General features: G+C 38.3%; 1 protein-coding gene across 1 annotated transcript in view; it reads left to right on the top strand.

The window, feature by feature from the left end:
- Positions 1-15,230, top strand: part of LOC140158801 (uncharacterized) — an 18,022-nt gene extending 2,792 nt beyond the window's left edge. Inside the window, exons 2-8 of the mRNA XM_072182017.1 lie at positions 1,733-1,903; positions 2,365-2,549; positions 4,527-4,726; positions 5,531-5,835; positions 7,935-10,608; positions 12,121-12,223; positions 13,681-15,230. Of these exons, the coding sequence (XP_072038118.1) occupies positions 1,753-1,903; positions 2,365-2,549; positions 4,527-4,726; positions 5,531-5,835; positions 7,935-10,608; positions 12,121-12,223; positions 13,681-13,758 (3,696 nt within the window). The 5' untranslated portion in view covers positions 1,733-1,752 and the 3' untranslated portion in view covers positions 13,759-15,230. The remainder of the gene's footprint in view (positions 1-1,732; positions 1,904-2,364; positions 2,550-4,526; positions 4,727-5,530; positions 5,836-7,934; positions 10,609-12,120; positions 12,224-13,680) is intronic.
- Positions 15,231-15,664: the final 434 nt, after the last annotated feature.

Genomic DNA, 15,664 nt, shown 5'->3' with positions numbered 1-15,664 from the left:
AATTTTGGATTGCTTGCAGGGAAAAAAACATTTTTTCTTATGGTTTTGGTAACTCCCTTCACCAGGAACACGTGTTATGATTTTGTGTAGGCCTATAGTTAGTGCGTGCAATGGCGACATTCTCTCGCATAATTGGGGGGAGTAACGCTAGTAAACATAAGCATGACATAAGGGACCGATCGTTATTTACGGCAGGGGGGGAATGGGTGTTTTGGCAAATATATCGACAAAAAATTTCGTTTCCCCCTCGCGTCCGCTCAAAATTTTCGCGTTCCCCCTTGTTTTCCCAATTTTCTCCATTTAAAATTTAACACTCCCCCTCCTGGTTCAACTAAAACTTTCAGGTTCCCCCCTCAAGACCACAAAAAAATTTCGTGTTCCCCCCTAAATTTACCCATTCCCCCCCCTGCCATAAATAACGATCGCTCCCTAAGCAGTCAACCACGACAGATTCCGAAATATGGATTGGTACCCAACATTGCTTTGTCTTATTTTTGCAATGGAATACAGTATAATTATCTTAGATGTAACGAGAATGAGCAAATACCGACTGTGTGATGTAAGGAGTAGGAAGGAGTAGGAAAACGTTAGGAACACGTTCAAATATATGCAAAATTTCCTGCTCGCATTATATGATAAAACAATTTAAGGTTATAATTTGGGTTCCCCAAAATCTTGTACATGTATGTGTAGGGGGGGCAAAGATTTTTTGGCACGTCAAAAGGGGGGGCAAAGATTTTTTGGCACGTCAAAAGGGGAGGGCAAAGATTTTTTGGCACGGCCAAAGGGGGGGGTGCGATTTTTGGCAGACCATTTTGAGAATTCACCACCCAGGGGGTACACATAATTATTGCACCACCCCATATAGTGTGCAACTTGGCTTGCTGTAACTTTGGAGCGTTGCGGTCTTGCGGAGCTGCTTTGGGATCACATCAGAGTTTGGGGATAGTTGACCAAGCTTTCTTGCTATTCTTTTACTTTTTGACTTTAAAATATCTGATGACTCGATCAAGGCATTCCAGGTTTTGCGACATGTCTTGAGGGATACCGTCCATTACATTGTGCAGTTAAAGAGGCGTGGCCTGATTTTTCATGTTCTCTTTTCTACTGTAAAACACTTAAATTTTGCGAGGTATTTAATTTCGCTAATTTCGCGAGGACCTGAAATTCGCGAAATTAAATCCCTCACGAAATATAAAATTTACATTGAAAGTAACAATAATTTCTTCTGGATTAGCGAATTTAAAACCCTCAAAAAATACTGCTTTTCTCAATTCACGAAATAAAGTACCCGTAAAATTTAATTGTTTTAATTACAGTACATCTTACATTGAAGCCTACCATTAAAACAATATGTTTCCAAATTTTGAGTGGCACCAGAATTTTGTTTCTGTGGGGGTAAGGAAAACATTCAACCCCACCACACACACCACCCCCACTCCAGGCACCACCACTGATTTCCAACTTCCAAGTTCCTTATCTGTAGAAACATGTACCTCTCTTATGCCCCGTCAGACTTTGCTGCATAAGCGCAGGCCATATCAACCAATGATAAGCCTTGATTGTGTCTGTTTGTCTGCAATGCGTGTGCACCACGCCGCTCAGCGGCAAGCGGCATGGTAGTATGAAACCAGCATTAGAACTGTCAAATATCCTTCCAAAAGTCTTAAAAGTTCTAACCAGAGTCATCGTATGTATGTCATGTTGTTTACTTTTTAATTTTTCACATCAGCGTGACTGAATACATTCATCATGGATACCTCATACACAACAAGTGACAAAGACCCTCAAAATGATAGACTGAATGAAATCAGAAGCAAGATGAAAGTAAAAAGAAAAGCAGCTGCACGACTGGCGGCGATGAATGGATCTTGGGACAAGTCATTTGGAAAGAAACGCAGATGTAAGTCCATATTTTTCTAAACAGTACAATGTCTTGAAAATTATTGACATGTCTTGATGTTTTATCTGATCAGGCTATTAGAAAAATGCATGGGAACTTTAACCCATTATAGTGTGTATGTACATGTAACCTGTCAAAAATTTACGAGAATTCCAATTCAAGTAACTTTACTGTTATAAATCTGTATTACGTACACTAGCTGTATACCAATCTCCATTGAAGTGAAATGGAAGTTTTGATCAGGGTTCAATTTAGAGAGGTTTTTCATGCATGCACAGATGCATGTAACATGACAAATGAGATTCATGGCGCATCATCATAAAGTGAAGTAAAACTTATCATTTTGCCCTGAATTGATTCCTCATAAAGATTTGTGTAAGAAGTGTAATTCAAAATTGTAATCTGTCATCACACACCTGTTTGTTCCCTTTATTGCTAATTTTAAAAATATTTATGTGCAGGTCCCAATGCCTCTGTCATTCTCAAGTCTTCGCTGAAGTCTAACAACAGAGCCCTTGCCAAATCGCTCCAAAATCTTAAGCAAGAGAACAGGATGGGCCAGGATATGATCATCGACTTACAACATGAACAACAAATGCTGATGCAGAAAGTTTGCCAGATGAAACAGAATGATAAAGAAAACTTGGTGAGTGGGCTAAGTCAATATTGAATGTATGGGAGTTTCTTATGGGCTGTGTAAGGAATCACAAACTGAGATTCCTACTGAGAGCAATTTAGCACATCCTTCATCTGCCAGAGGAAGAGCCAAATACCGTATTCATTCCAATGGCGCTTAACAAAGTCATTTTGGGTGGGCGCTTATTTTTTACCTTGTTTTCCTATTTTTTTCGTAACGGGCATTTATTAGAGACAAATTTACGTATGTTATAGAAGGGTCCTGAGACGTTCTAATAGCTTTTCTGATGCAGAAAATGTATTGCAAGTTTACGCAGGACTTGTACCGGTAGTCCTGCAGCTATTTCACTGTATCGACATCTATCTGTCGCTTCAACATTAATTAATTGAAAATACCCCAGGTGGGCGCTTATTGGGGCATGGGCGCTTATTGGAACGAATACGGTAAGTATTGTAACACATGACAGCATCCAGGGCTGCTTTTTATAGCAATTTCAATTGGGTTTCATCTGCAATTTGTACATGTTGAGAACTAAAAAAGTAATTTTTTTAAATCTACCTCCGTCCTCCGAGTACTCAAGGACAGACAAACAATCATGTTTTGAGCATGGCATTGATACATCCAATCATGGTATGGTGAACAGTGTTTACTCTCTCTGGAAATTGGGTGCGCCAAATGAAGCATTTTCCCCAAATTGGCCCGATTATGGCTCGGTAATTCCTCAAATTGATAATTGTAATGCAGCCCAAATATAATTTTCATTGGGCCAAAATTGCGACATACAGCCTCTGAGTAAACACTGATGGTGAATGCAATGCATTCAGCACTATGGTAATAAGAAATGCATTGACACCGAGTGCAATTAGTCTTTTAGCAGCTGACGCTAAAAAGAGCAACAACAAATAATAGTTGACCAATCAAATGACAAGAATCTTTTAAAAGAAAGAAAAAAATGTTTTTGAAAGTTAAAACTAGATCTTTTCATTAGGCATGCAGGCTTACTTGTATCCATGGGAAGTCATTGTGTGTTAAAGAAGGGGTAGTTTTGTGACCACATAATCTTAAAACTAATGTTAATTAAAGGTCCGTAACCCGATCGACAGCATCATCCCCCCGATTTTTTTCATTGTTGATGAGGTTTTGGTATCACATAATAGATACAATTTTTCTCATTACTATCCTGAAATTTGATGCTCCAAGTCGATGTATTTCCGGAGAAATCATGAAACACAGCGGCTTTTACAGGTTACCAGTTTGTAAACAATGGTATTACTTTAGATTTCTGGGAGAGAATTATGAACGAAATATCAGTCTCCTCAACAGCTACTTTGGTTTCGCGTCATACACATTCTGTGAAAAAAGCGAACCACACTAACTGCTGAGGAGACGCGTCTAGACGGTGCGCCGTATTTAATTATAAAAGTTCCACGATGGAGTCAGCGGGTCGATTAGCTCAATCGGTGAGCGCGCGCTTCATATTTCTACCCGAGAGGTATAGTATCCGGTTCAAAATCCGGTGTCGGAATGGTTTTTTTTTCTCTCCATTTTTAACCCAAACTTTTTTATATTCATTTGAAATGTACATATTGCAAGGGAAATATATTTTGTTTCCTTTTTTTCTGAAACGGTACGAAAAAAACAAATATTTTCCGTTCAATACGGGCCGGGCATTGATTGTACAGCATATCAGCATTAAATTCGTCATACGAACGGAAATTGTTGTTGTTGCTTGCCTACCCAGAATGCAGTTCACGTATACCAAGGTATTGGATTGCAAATTTGGCTATTTATTCACATTTACGCTGAAAATGCTCTCGTTTTTCACAAAGCAGCATAATGGGGGCGATATTTGATATTATTATGTAATTTTAAAGACAATCCATATCCAAAACCAATAGGGTTACCCCCCTTTAAGAAAAGAACAGATTTTGAAAACACCCTTAAATGCTCTTGTTGTTTTTCTATTTAAAATATTATTTTATTTAGCGAATACGAAAGGAAATTCAGACTGCTCTCAATGACGTGACATCAAGCCTCCTTTCAGCAGGAACCAAATTGGCCTATGCCATGGAACTGACCACCTCATTCCCCATTAGGGAGAGCCTCCTCAGATCGTCATCGGTAGCAATGTCAACATCGGATGATGACTCCCCATACAGTAGACACAGGCCATCATCTGTTGTTGGGTAAGACATAATATGTTATAACTGCATACACTGTTTTGTCTAGCAGAAAAGTTTTAACTGATGTAGTGCGTTTACCTCAAAACAATGCAGGATGCTGATCAGCACATTGAATCTTTGTGATGCATCAGCACTTCAATCACTGAACAAGCTTTGTATATATCATATTACCAGGTTCTTTGTAGACCATAGCAAACCAAGGTGTGGCCCTCAAAAATAAAGTTTTGAAATGATATGGCATACAAGCAAATATAGTTGAGAACCCCTGATCTATGGCAATAATCAGTGGTAAATTTGCATGTGGTTTTCATCAGAAATTCATCCAGAATGCCATTTGCTAGTTGAATTCCCCATTCAGAGCTGCCAACCCTTCTTATCCTGCAGAAGACTTCCTCATTTGCTGACAATCTTCTCTCTTCTGCAAAATGTATTAAATCTTCTGCATTTGCAGCCATCTGGCTAAAGCTTCTGCATTTACAGCCATCTGGCTAAAAAAATCAAAACAAAATCAATTATACGCCCACTGTCTTGTCCTTTTGCAAAAAAAAAAGGTTGAGTACTTTGGAAAGGCTTTAAAATTAATACTTTGGAAAGGCATTTTTAAGTGTCTCAAAAAGCCAATTACATCCTGGAGCTTTCAGAGGCGCTGATCCCACGCCACGCAAGGGCCGCTGCATTTTCACGAGAGCGTTACATCCTAAGCTTTTATTACATTTCACAGAAATCTTCTGCATAAATACAATTACATAATCTAATGTTGGCAGCTCTGCATATTAACTAATGAACATTTGTGCAACCTCATTTCAGACCCAGTGTATATTACAGGAAGTCCAAGTCAGCAGTCGGTCTTACCCCTGTTGCACCTGCTGATGAGGCGTCACAGCAGACATCCAACAGCCATCCTCTACCATCACCCGTACCATTCCCAACCACTGAAGTTTCACATGAGCCCATGGACGATGCCGTCATGGAGAGCAATGAGGGAATTCATCAGGATCCGATGACAGAATGTCTTGACCCCAGCATGATCAATGAGTTAGATTTTGATATGCCACTCATGTTTACTGATGATGACTTGGGTGTGACAAAAGATGTGACCAAATCTGATGATGGTGAGGATACTGAGGATGTGTTCTTTAAACAAAATACAGTGTGCTATTCCAGTTCAAATCCATATACTAGTACCCCATATGGCAGACATGACGTTTACCTCCACACAAGGGGTGTATATTTCAGATGGAGTCACTCATTTAGGTAATTTCAGTTGATATTCACTCTCCCTGTGTAGGAGATTAAGATCATGACTTCCATCTGGGGCTTATGGATTTCAACTGGAATAGCCCCAAAGTAGATATTTATAAAAGAATTGTTTGTGTTATATATCGCTCATACATAAATATTCAAGACTGTTCATTTGTTGATTTCCAGAGAATACTTCTTGGCACAATGCACTAGTATGTTACTTGTTATTAAGCTCATCAATTTAGACACATACAGAACTTTGGCATCTGGGTCGATGCTGATTTTCTTGGTGAGCCAAGAAAGGATCATGAAATGTGTAAATATATTATGGCTGCAGAGCGGCTGTCACATTGAGGAAGGATGTGCCCTCTCATTTAGGAAAATGAAGACCCAATTCGTGCACCATTTTTACACTATTTTGCTTTGAACAAAAGGGTTACGGTAACATGTCCAAAACAGGAGCCAAACCGGGTACTATTTTTTAAATCCATAAGTAGGGGCTAGCTGAGAGAGTACATGTATGTGCTCCCCGATTAGTTGGACAATTTAGGAAAATGAAGGCCCAGTTGAAGCCATGTGTTGCACCATTTTATACAAATATTGACTGCTATGAGGGTGCGCCGAGGGGCATAGTCATGGTTTTGAGATCACTGCGGGCCTATAATCTTAACCATGCCCTGAAAAAAAAGCAGTAAATATTTGTTTTATATACCAAATCTTAAGATTCTTGTCATCTTAAAAGCATCAATTTTGGGAAGAGAAATTAATAGTTTCAATGCGAACGGCATAGAATACAATCTGCAATTTTCCGCGTAATTATAATGTGCGAAAACATTAAGGGTACTACACCTGTGGTAAATTGTGACTATTTTTGCATTTTTCTCAAAAAGTAATAACACACTGGTAATTAAAGTTATGTATATTATTGGGGCAAGGAATCCAATTACTACACTGATATTTCAGTGACTCAAGACAAGCGGTTCAGTATATATGATAGGAAACGAGGTACATCCTAGCGGTACCTTATTTCTTATCACAAATAACAAACCACTTGTCTTGGGTCACTGAAATTCCAGTGTAGTAATTGATTCCTTGCCCCTCATAATATACATAACTTTTGTTACCACTGTGTTATTAGTTTTGAAAAAATGCAAAAATAGTCACAAATTCATCGAGGGGTGTAGTACCCCTAAAACACATGCGTAATATCATTTTACGCTAGGAACAAAGCACACACAGAACTATGCCTGCGGAATAGTTACTTTTACCTGCACTTTTAACCAATAAGATGGCGGAATCTTTAGATGAGGTATAAACTATTATAAACAACAGGTTTATGGTTGCTGATTTTTTATTGCTACCATAGAAGACTGTGCATGTTGGGCATACTCATTTTGATTGATGAATTTTCATTTTGGAAGTAAGACAAAATTGGTGAAAATATTGTAACCTCATCAGTCAAAACTCAATTCTACTTGCATATTCGGGTCGCCTATATAATACCATTCTAATCAGCTATAACAAAGAACAGCTGTGATGACAGTTTCCCTGTAATCATATATATATATATATACAGTCCAACCTCTTTTATCCGGCCATGATGGGACCAGGCATTGTCCAGATAAGTGAAAAATCCGGATAAGTGAATTTCATGTAATGTAGTTCCATGGACTGAAATTGTGACAACAAAAGTTTGTCTTAACATGTTCTAATAGCACTAAAAGATGGCTTTAGAGTGCTGTATGCAACATAGATATGGCATTCTAAGCATTCAGAGCATGAAATTAAGGTGTTGAATCATCAAAAACATGTTTTCCTGTGAAGATTTCACAGCTGGATAACAGAGAGATCCATATAAAAGAGGTCCGGATAAGAGAGGTTGGACTGTAGCACAACTTGCATATTTGAGTGTTTGGGCAACTATGTATATCTTGAATATTTCGAACATATTCATCTTTGTTTTTTACAGATAGCCATCCGATCAAACGTAGAACAAGATCTTCACGCACATCAGGTTTGATTGATTTGGCTTCTATCAAAGCAGCACCAAACACCAATTCTACCAGCTCTAGATGTATTAACAAACCTTCTGCTGCCACACAAAGTAGGGCCACCTTTGTAATCGATCAAGATATAAAAGAGGTTCCTGAAAGTAAGGAGAGCCAACTGTCATCGGCAACACAAGAGGAGGCTAATCAGCCATCAAACATTCTGAACCAGACTTTTGAGGTTGATGACAAAAGTGTGGAGAAGAGTGTTGAAGAAGAGAAAACAACGCATCAAGTTGTGGATATGGAATTGACTGAAACGAACGAACAGTCAAGTGAACTACCGGTTGAGAATAAACCGGGGAAATCACAAGAAGCCAGTGATAAAGTGATGGCATCAAATGTCTCAAAGAAAAAGAGTAAACTACCAATGAAGAAAGCTAAAACAAAGGTGTCATTGAAGAAGAAAGATATGCAAGAGATTTTCCAATCCCCTAAATCCCCTCTTGTGTCTCCTGGAATATCCAGAAGCACAATGGGATTATCTTTCAGATGTGTGCCGTCACCGGTATTTGGCAAAACTGCTAAAAGAGAACCTGTGCTATCAAACTCTCAAGTTAAAGATAAAGCCAACATGTCTGTGACGTCTGTATTTGATTTATCCGAAGGAGACACATTCACCGAAGCCAGATCTGTGCTCCTGCCTCCCAGTCATGAACCTGTAATCCTCGAGTGCAGCGATGCAGACAAAATGCAGGTTGATGAAGATGATCTGACAACAGAAAAGAAAAATGAAGAGAATCTTGAAAAACAGCAGGCTGATGATGACAAACCGAGGAAGTTGAAACAATCCAAAGAGAAACGTAAAACATTCCGTGTGAAAGACAACAAAATGGCTACAAATTCCTCCTCATCTCAACAAGTACACACCATTGATAATGTGGAAGCAAAGACGTGCATCCAAGATGAAAGAAAATGCAAGAAAGATAATGGTAAACCTGTTGCAACTAAGATAAGAAAGTCAATCAAATCCAAGTCAATAGCTGCATCAAAAGGAAAGACTAAAAAGACTCAACATCAAGAATCTGATGATATTACTAATGATCTAGTAGCGGCATCAAACGAGACCGATGCAAAGACAACACCCGCTGATAAAGTAGATACTAACAACCACAAGAAAGGGGGAGGAAAGAAGAGTCCCTACTTTCCATTCAAGGAGCAGGAGGATGATGCTTCACTTGTTTTCTTCACAAAGCCCATGCTACACAAGAAAAAGAAAGATGATAAGGGCAACACATCAGGAGAGAAAGAAGATGATGAAGAGAGTGGTAGTAAAAACAGTACACAGACAGCTACAAATGAGATTTCAGATTTCTTAAAAGATATCGATATGATCCTTGACCAGGAGAAAGGGAAGAGGGGCAAGAAGAAAAAGAAGCGATCATCAATTCCCATCTTGCAGAATAAGTCTGTAATGGCCTCAAGATTAGATGCACTCATGATGCCTAGTAAAGATACGCCTGGAAGCAGTCATAGCAACCAACCAGAGCAGACCAGTGACAAAATAGGCACACATAGTGAAATCAATAAACCTGAACAGAGTAGTGACAAAGTGAGCAAAAATAGTGAGGTTGATAAAACTAAACAGGGTAGTGACAAAATGGGCGGCGAAATCAGTGAACCTGATCAGGGTAGTGGTGAAGTGAATAGTCATAGTGAAAGAAAAGAAGAGCAGCACATTGACAGGAGTAGGCATTCCTCAAGTAGCCCTGAAATTCAACCAGTTGCAAAAGGCCGTAAACGAAGGTGTATAATAAGTAATGACGACAGTTCAGGTGAAGAATACAGGCCGGCAAAAAAGAAATTTACTGCTAAGGAGAAAAAGAGAGTGTCGTTTGATCACAAAGTGAGTGACTATGTCAGTAAGACTGGTAAGCAGAAGTCAAAGGAGCAAAGTGATGAGGACAGCGCTGATGAAGAATACAAGCCAACAAAACAGAAAAAGAAATCTACTGCTAAGGAGAAAACGAGAGTGTCAAAGAAGCAAAGTGACGAGGACAGCGCTGATGAAGAATATAAGCCGACAAAACAGAAAAAGAAATTGTCTACTGCTAAGGAGAGAAAGAGAGTGTCGTTTGATCAAAAAGTGAGTGATTATGTCAGTGAGACTGATAGGCAGAAGTCAAAGGAGCAAAGTGATGAGGACAGCGCTGATGAAGAATACAAGCCAACAAAACAGAAAAAGAAATCATCTGCTGCTAAGGAGAGAAAGAGAGTGTCAAAGAAGCAAAAGCAGGGCATTACTGAGAAACATGAGAAGGCTTCTGTGCAAGATCAACTGCCAAACTTAACAAAAATTGAACAAAACAAAGTCCAAACAGTTGAAAAAAATGAAGTTCAAAGTATCAAAGACACTGTACAAGAATCTGATGAAGATGCAAGCGTCGAGATTGTTGAAAACAGGCGGCTAAAAACTTGTATCCAGAAGAGATCTAGTCAGAGTCAAAGCAAGGCAGAACTTGATAGGAATTCTGTTGGAAGCACGAGTGTAGCAGAAAAGGCTGATCCAGAGCAGAGAGGATCACTGGGAGGGCAGAGGCGGACAAGTAGGAGGGCAGCTGGCGCTGTGAGTTACAAAGAACCGTCACTCAGCAGGTAAGATAGTAACATCAAATACTACTTTGTTCTTGTAATAGATACATTAATTTTTTACCCCATGGCAGGTGTACATTTATAATTTTAAACATTTGTCAGTCAGTAGTATGGTTAATCATCCAGAGTTTTTCGGAACTAGAGATAGATGCTGTTGGTGGTGTCTGGCCAGATGAAGGGAGCTATACCCGGCTGTAGACCTGTACATGTATAGACATGTGACATCACGCAGACGTCACAGGTCTATTAGATCTGTTGATTAAATGCACTTTTTGGCCCAGATCTATGCTGTTTCGTATATTTATCAGCATTTCCAACCCTTTTGAAACCATTCTAAGGCATTCCATGCGCTACAATGTCAAAATTGTGGCTACATCTATCTGGGGCATCTCGGATCATTACCTGGTCTGAGCATACGAAAGTAATTCAGGTGTTCCATCAAAGCTTTTGTTGTGTGCTGCCACCTAGCGGTGGTTCCGGGAAGTTGGCGTCCAGGAGCATTATCAACTATTTGCAGCAACTGAATTTAGTTGATCCTTCTTGGTTTAATGTCCTGTTATAATAATATGCAAATTAACAGTCAAGGGCATATTGTGATCCATTGCCTCATACCCCACTTTTTCCAAAAAGTTGATATTTTTATTAGTATCACTACAAACCCTCTGGATACATAATGTTTCTAGTGTGCAACAAATTTTTATTTTAGATTCAGTCGCTTAGCAAAAATGTTCAAATTTATATTTATGTTCTATTTGGTACTTGGTAGTTGTACCGGCCAACACTACTGGCTGGAGTCAAACGGTCAGGGTAATATTAATGTAATAATATGTAACAGAACAAATTACAATACAGTGGCCTATGGAGCAACATTTGTAATACACATGATCATGCATAAATTTGAAAATTCAAAATCGAAATCAACTGAAATTTGGAGAATTAATTGTTTTTGCAGCTATCTAAGACATGTTGTTTCTCTTTGTGAATCCATAATAGCATTAGACAGTGTATAAATGTTTCACATTTTCAATTACTTTTAGATGTAGTGACCTGGAAAATAATAGCAGGGATAATTCTTGTTCTCCAAGAATTTAAAGCTAATTTGGATGTATTATAATGAAAGACAGTCGCCCGTCAGTCCAAACCAACGCTAGTCCGAATGTTAAACTTACCTAACGCTAACCCTAAACCTAACCCTAAACTTAACTCTAATCCTAACCCTAAAAATTCGGACTAGCGGTGGTTCGGACTGACGGGCGACTCCATGAAAGACAGAGATAAAACAACTAGTTCGCGACTAAAATTCTGACAACTAGATAAAAAATGCCGTACTGTGCAGGTCGGCAACCAATCACTGCGCGCCTTTGCCCTGACGTCAGACGCGATTTAGTCTTTTTATCTCTGTCTTTCATTATACTGAATATTCAGGGACAATTAAAATGGTCCCTACCCCCATTCCTTACATACAATAATGGATCCTAATCACATTTGCTTCTTATTCCTATTTCAAATTTCTAGTAAAATGAGAAGAGGAGATACACACCAATCTGTCAAAAATGAGTACCTCAGTGAATCGGATATTTACAAAGCTCAGGATGGAAATAAAAATACTAAGAAAAAGGTAAGATTTACCAGACAGGTGTAAAATTGGAACAGACAGGGAAGTATTGTTAGGGCTCATATTGAAATTCAGGTTTGGTAGTTCACAGCATGTTGTGAATGATTGTGCGCTTTGGCAAAAATTGCATTGATCGTTTCATAGCGAAAGTGTAGAAGAATTCAAATATCACAGATATACTTTTGTAGGTCTTGTGGTTCTTGAATTATGTTGTAAAGAGAGCTGAAACAACAACACTTTTGTGAAAAGTACAATAAATCAAGCAATTTTTCAAAGTATATGATTTGAAGAATGCAATTTAAAAAGAGTTATTTTTCAATAATATATTGATTAAGACTTCAGGATTTAACTTCAGGAATTTCATAAAGAAAGAACTCCTTGGATAATATTTCACTGAACTGATCCAAGGCAGATGTGCATGTATTTGTTAAGCTCATAACATTTTTTTTAAATAGTCATTTTAACTGGCCTTTGTGGGCAGCACACAAAAGTGGTGGAGTGGTAATCTTTGATTCTATCTCATTGAGTTATGTAGAATGAAGATCAAATTTGAAGGCATATTTTAAACATTTATGACCAAGAATCCTGGGGTTTTTTTATCACAAGGTTGTAGAATTCAGAAGTTTAAACTGAATGGGTGGGCAGTTTAATGCATTTTGCTAATTGAAATTTAGTTGGATGGGTGTATATTGGGGCACGGTGCTTAATGGAAATTAGTATATATAAGCCCCGGCAAAAAACGCAATCTCGGTTTTCTCGCTGCAATTCTCGCTATTGAGTAATTATCTCGCTTTTACAAGCAATAAAACAAGGTGTTTTATGCCACAAAATCTTCCGAAAATCATTGAGTTCCATGCTGTGTTGACAATTCATGTCATCAAGTAAGCTTAAATGCACTCACCAGTGTGTAGTTTCAGTGCTTAATTGGTCTCTAAAATGTCATGTCAAGGTAACTGAATACTAAATTATAGTAGTTTATTGTTAAATTTATTAAACTGAGAAAGGATTTATAATGTAAACAACATTGAGGTGGAAATAATTGAATTTCTGTTTACGTTTTTCATCCTTCGATCGTGAGTCGGGCACCATGTTTACATACATTGGACTGCTTAGACTCCCAGAGGGCAGTATTTTGTTTTATTTAATTTTTAATTTTTCAATTTTTGGCGGCGATTTTCCGGGAAAATCTCGGTTTTTAAAGCAAATTTGGGGTAAATCTCGCTTTTTATTTTTTCATATCTCGTTTTTTGCCTTTAAAAATTGCGTTTTTTGCCGGGGCCTAAGTATATAGGATGAACTTTGGTTATTTTAATTGTTGCCAAAACAAAATTGTTTTACATCTTGTGATTAAAGATTTACTCGTATATGAGTCTTAAATGCAGATTGCTTAGAAAAGTGCTCAAGTAAAAGATATTCAGTAGCTTGCAAACTTATCTCAACTGATATCATGTTACTTACAGGGAGAGAAACGGAGACCACTGAGTAGTGTGCAGAATACAATTGTCAAAGAAGAGATGGCATGTGAACAAGGGGACTAGAATCACCGCAACATCATCTATGCTGGTCTACAGAATGACGACAAGAGATATGGCAGTGTGAGGAATAGAGGCCGTTAGCCTTTTCCGCGGGATCCCCCATCTTGTGGGTACTGCCGTGCTGCATGTGATGCGTTAGACATTACGCCCCGATTACGTAGAAGTCACAGCGTGTGACGCACATCCTCATTCAAGCATCAACGCGGTGATCTTAGCAACAAGGCACTCCGTACCCGCAAGATGGCGGCGTTGACGTCACAATGACTACCTCTATAACTGAGAATAGACTGTCATATCAATGATTGCCTAAAGACTTGCCTTTTGTGGTATTGCATGCACAGAGCTTGCTATAACTTCATTTAGGGAACATCCCATGACATCCTATAAACAAGTGCTTTCATTGGAGACTGACCCCCTCCCTCCCTTCCTCGCTGTAATATATAAGTAACAGTGTAAAATATTGAAAATTCAAAGCTCAAAAGATAACCCTTGACTGATATTTTAACTATCTTTTTGCAAACGTAATTAGACTTTTTCACCCCTTCTCCCCTTAACGAAAGTCTTTTTGTTTATAGGACATCATCAAATTGTGGTTTGCTCCATGAAAAGAGGGATAATACATGGGCACTGCAATATTATCGGGTTTGGCAGACCAATACTCTCTGAAATTCATTTCAGTTCAGATTTTGGCATTCTTAAAAATTGAGATCTTGCATCATGCGTTTATAACAAGGTGGATCTGGGTTGTATTTCACTAAACTTTTAGATATTCGTAAGTTACTAATATGTTGTAACTTGACGTAACTTTACGAAGGGGCCCTGTAGTAAATTCTTATTGTTTACAAAGTGTACCGATCGTAAGGCATTTTAGTGAAATGGTTTTGAAACTTACAAAGCTTCGTAAAGTTTTGAGAAATGGACCGCTGAGGTCCATTTCACTCAACTTTAAGAAACTTCGTAAGTCTCGAAATCATTCGTAACTTACGACGAGTCGTAAGTTCCATTTCACTAAACTTACTTACGAGCGGCACCCTTCATAAGTAATAGGGATCTACTACAGGGACCCTTCATAAAGTTACGTCTAGTAGTGGGTATTCAGTGGGTGTACAAACGGTTATTTCAGTTACGAAAGGATAAAAGTTTAGTGAAATGGACCCTGGGTGTTATCAAAGAGGTTACACCTAAAGAGTACGGACTCTGCCATGTTTGTGTGTCACTCATGGAGGACAAAATAGTGTACCTTTGGATAATTTCGATATATGCCTGGCAAACTATGATTCAAAGTGTGTGCTAACTTGCATACTGTGTGTAATGTGCTGTGCCGATAGCGCACACTAAGATACTACATACTTGTGCAAAAATTTCTATTACTCAATCTTTGAGAAGCACAATTTTGCGCTTTTGCTGATAAATGCTGGATGTACTCTATTTTGATCATGTGGACATACCAATATGGCCGATTTACTATATATATTTATTTATTGTTATTTATACTTTTCGGAAAGTAATAATTCTTGAAATGTTGCTGATTATTTTGTGTGCTTAAATTGTCAAATACAGTTCTTTTGCATGTATTCTGATTGGTTTTAATACCACTAGTCTCTTTAACAGTCTGCATGTATGTGTAATGTGTACGCCAGTACCCATTGACAAAGCATTCTGGCAAACACAGTTATTTGAACTGAAAATTAACGGCTAGCACCTAATAAAGGATTATAAATTTTTTCCCTACACTTGATGAAAACTTCCCCAAAAAATACTGCATGTATGTAGATTCATGTGTCCAAAATAAGGGGAAAATGCAATTCTGTAATATCATTGCTATCTGGAACAAAGATTATAAATGAACTCTACAAAGATACAGAATGCAGAGCTGTACACTTGGCTTGTAAATAATAACCATGTTAAT

Source organism: Amphiura filiformis, chromosome 8 (assembly GCF_039555335.1).
Source record: "Amphiura filiformis chromosome 8, Afil_fr2py, whole genome shotgun sequence".
NCBI lineage: Eukaryota > Metazoa > Echinodermata > Ophiuroidea > Amphilepidida > Amphiuridae > Amphiura > Amphiura filiformis.
The sequence above is the reverse complement of the archived record's forward strand: the minus strand, read 5'-3'. Positions and strand labels throughout refer to the sequence as shown.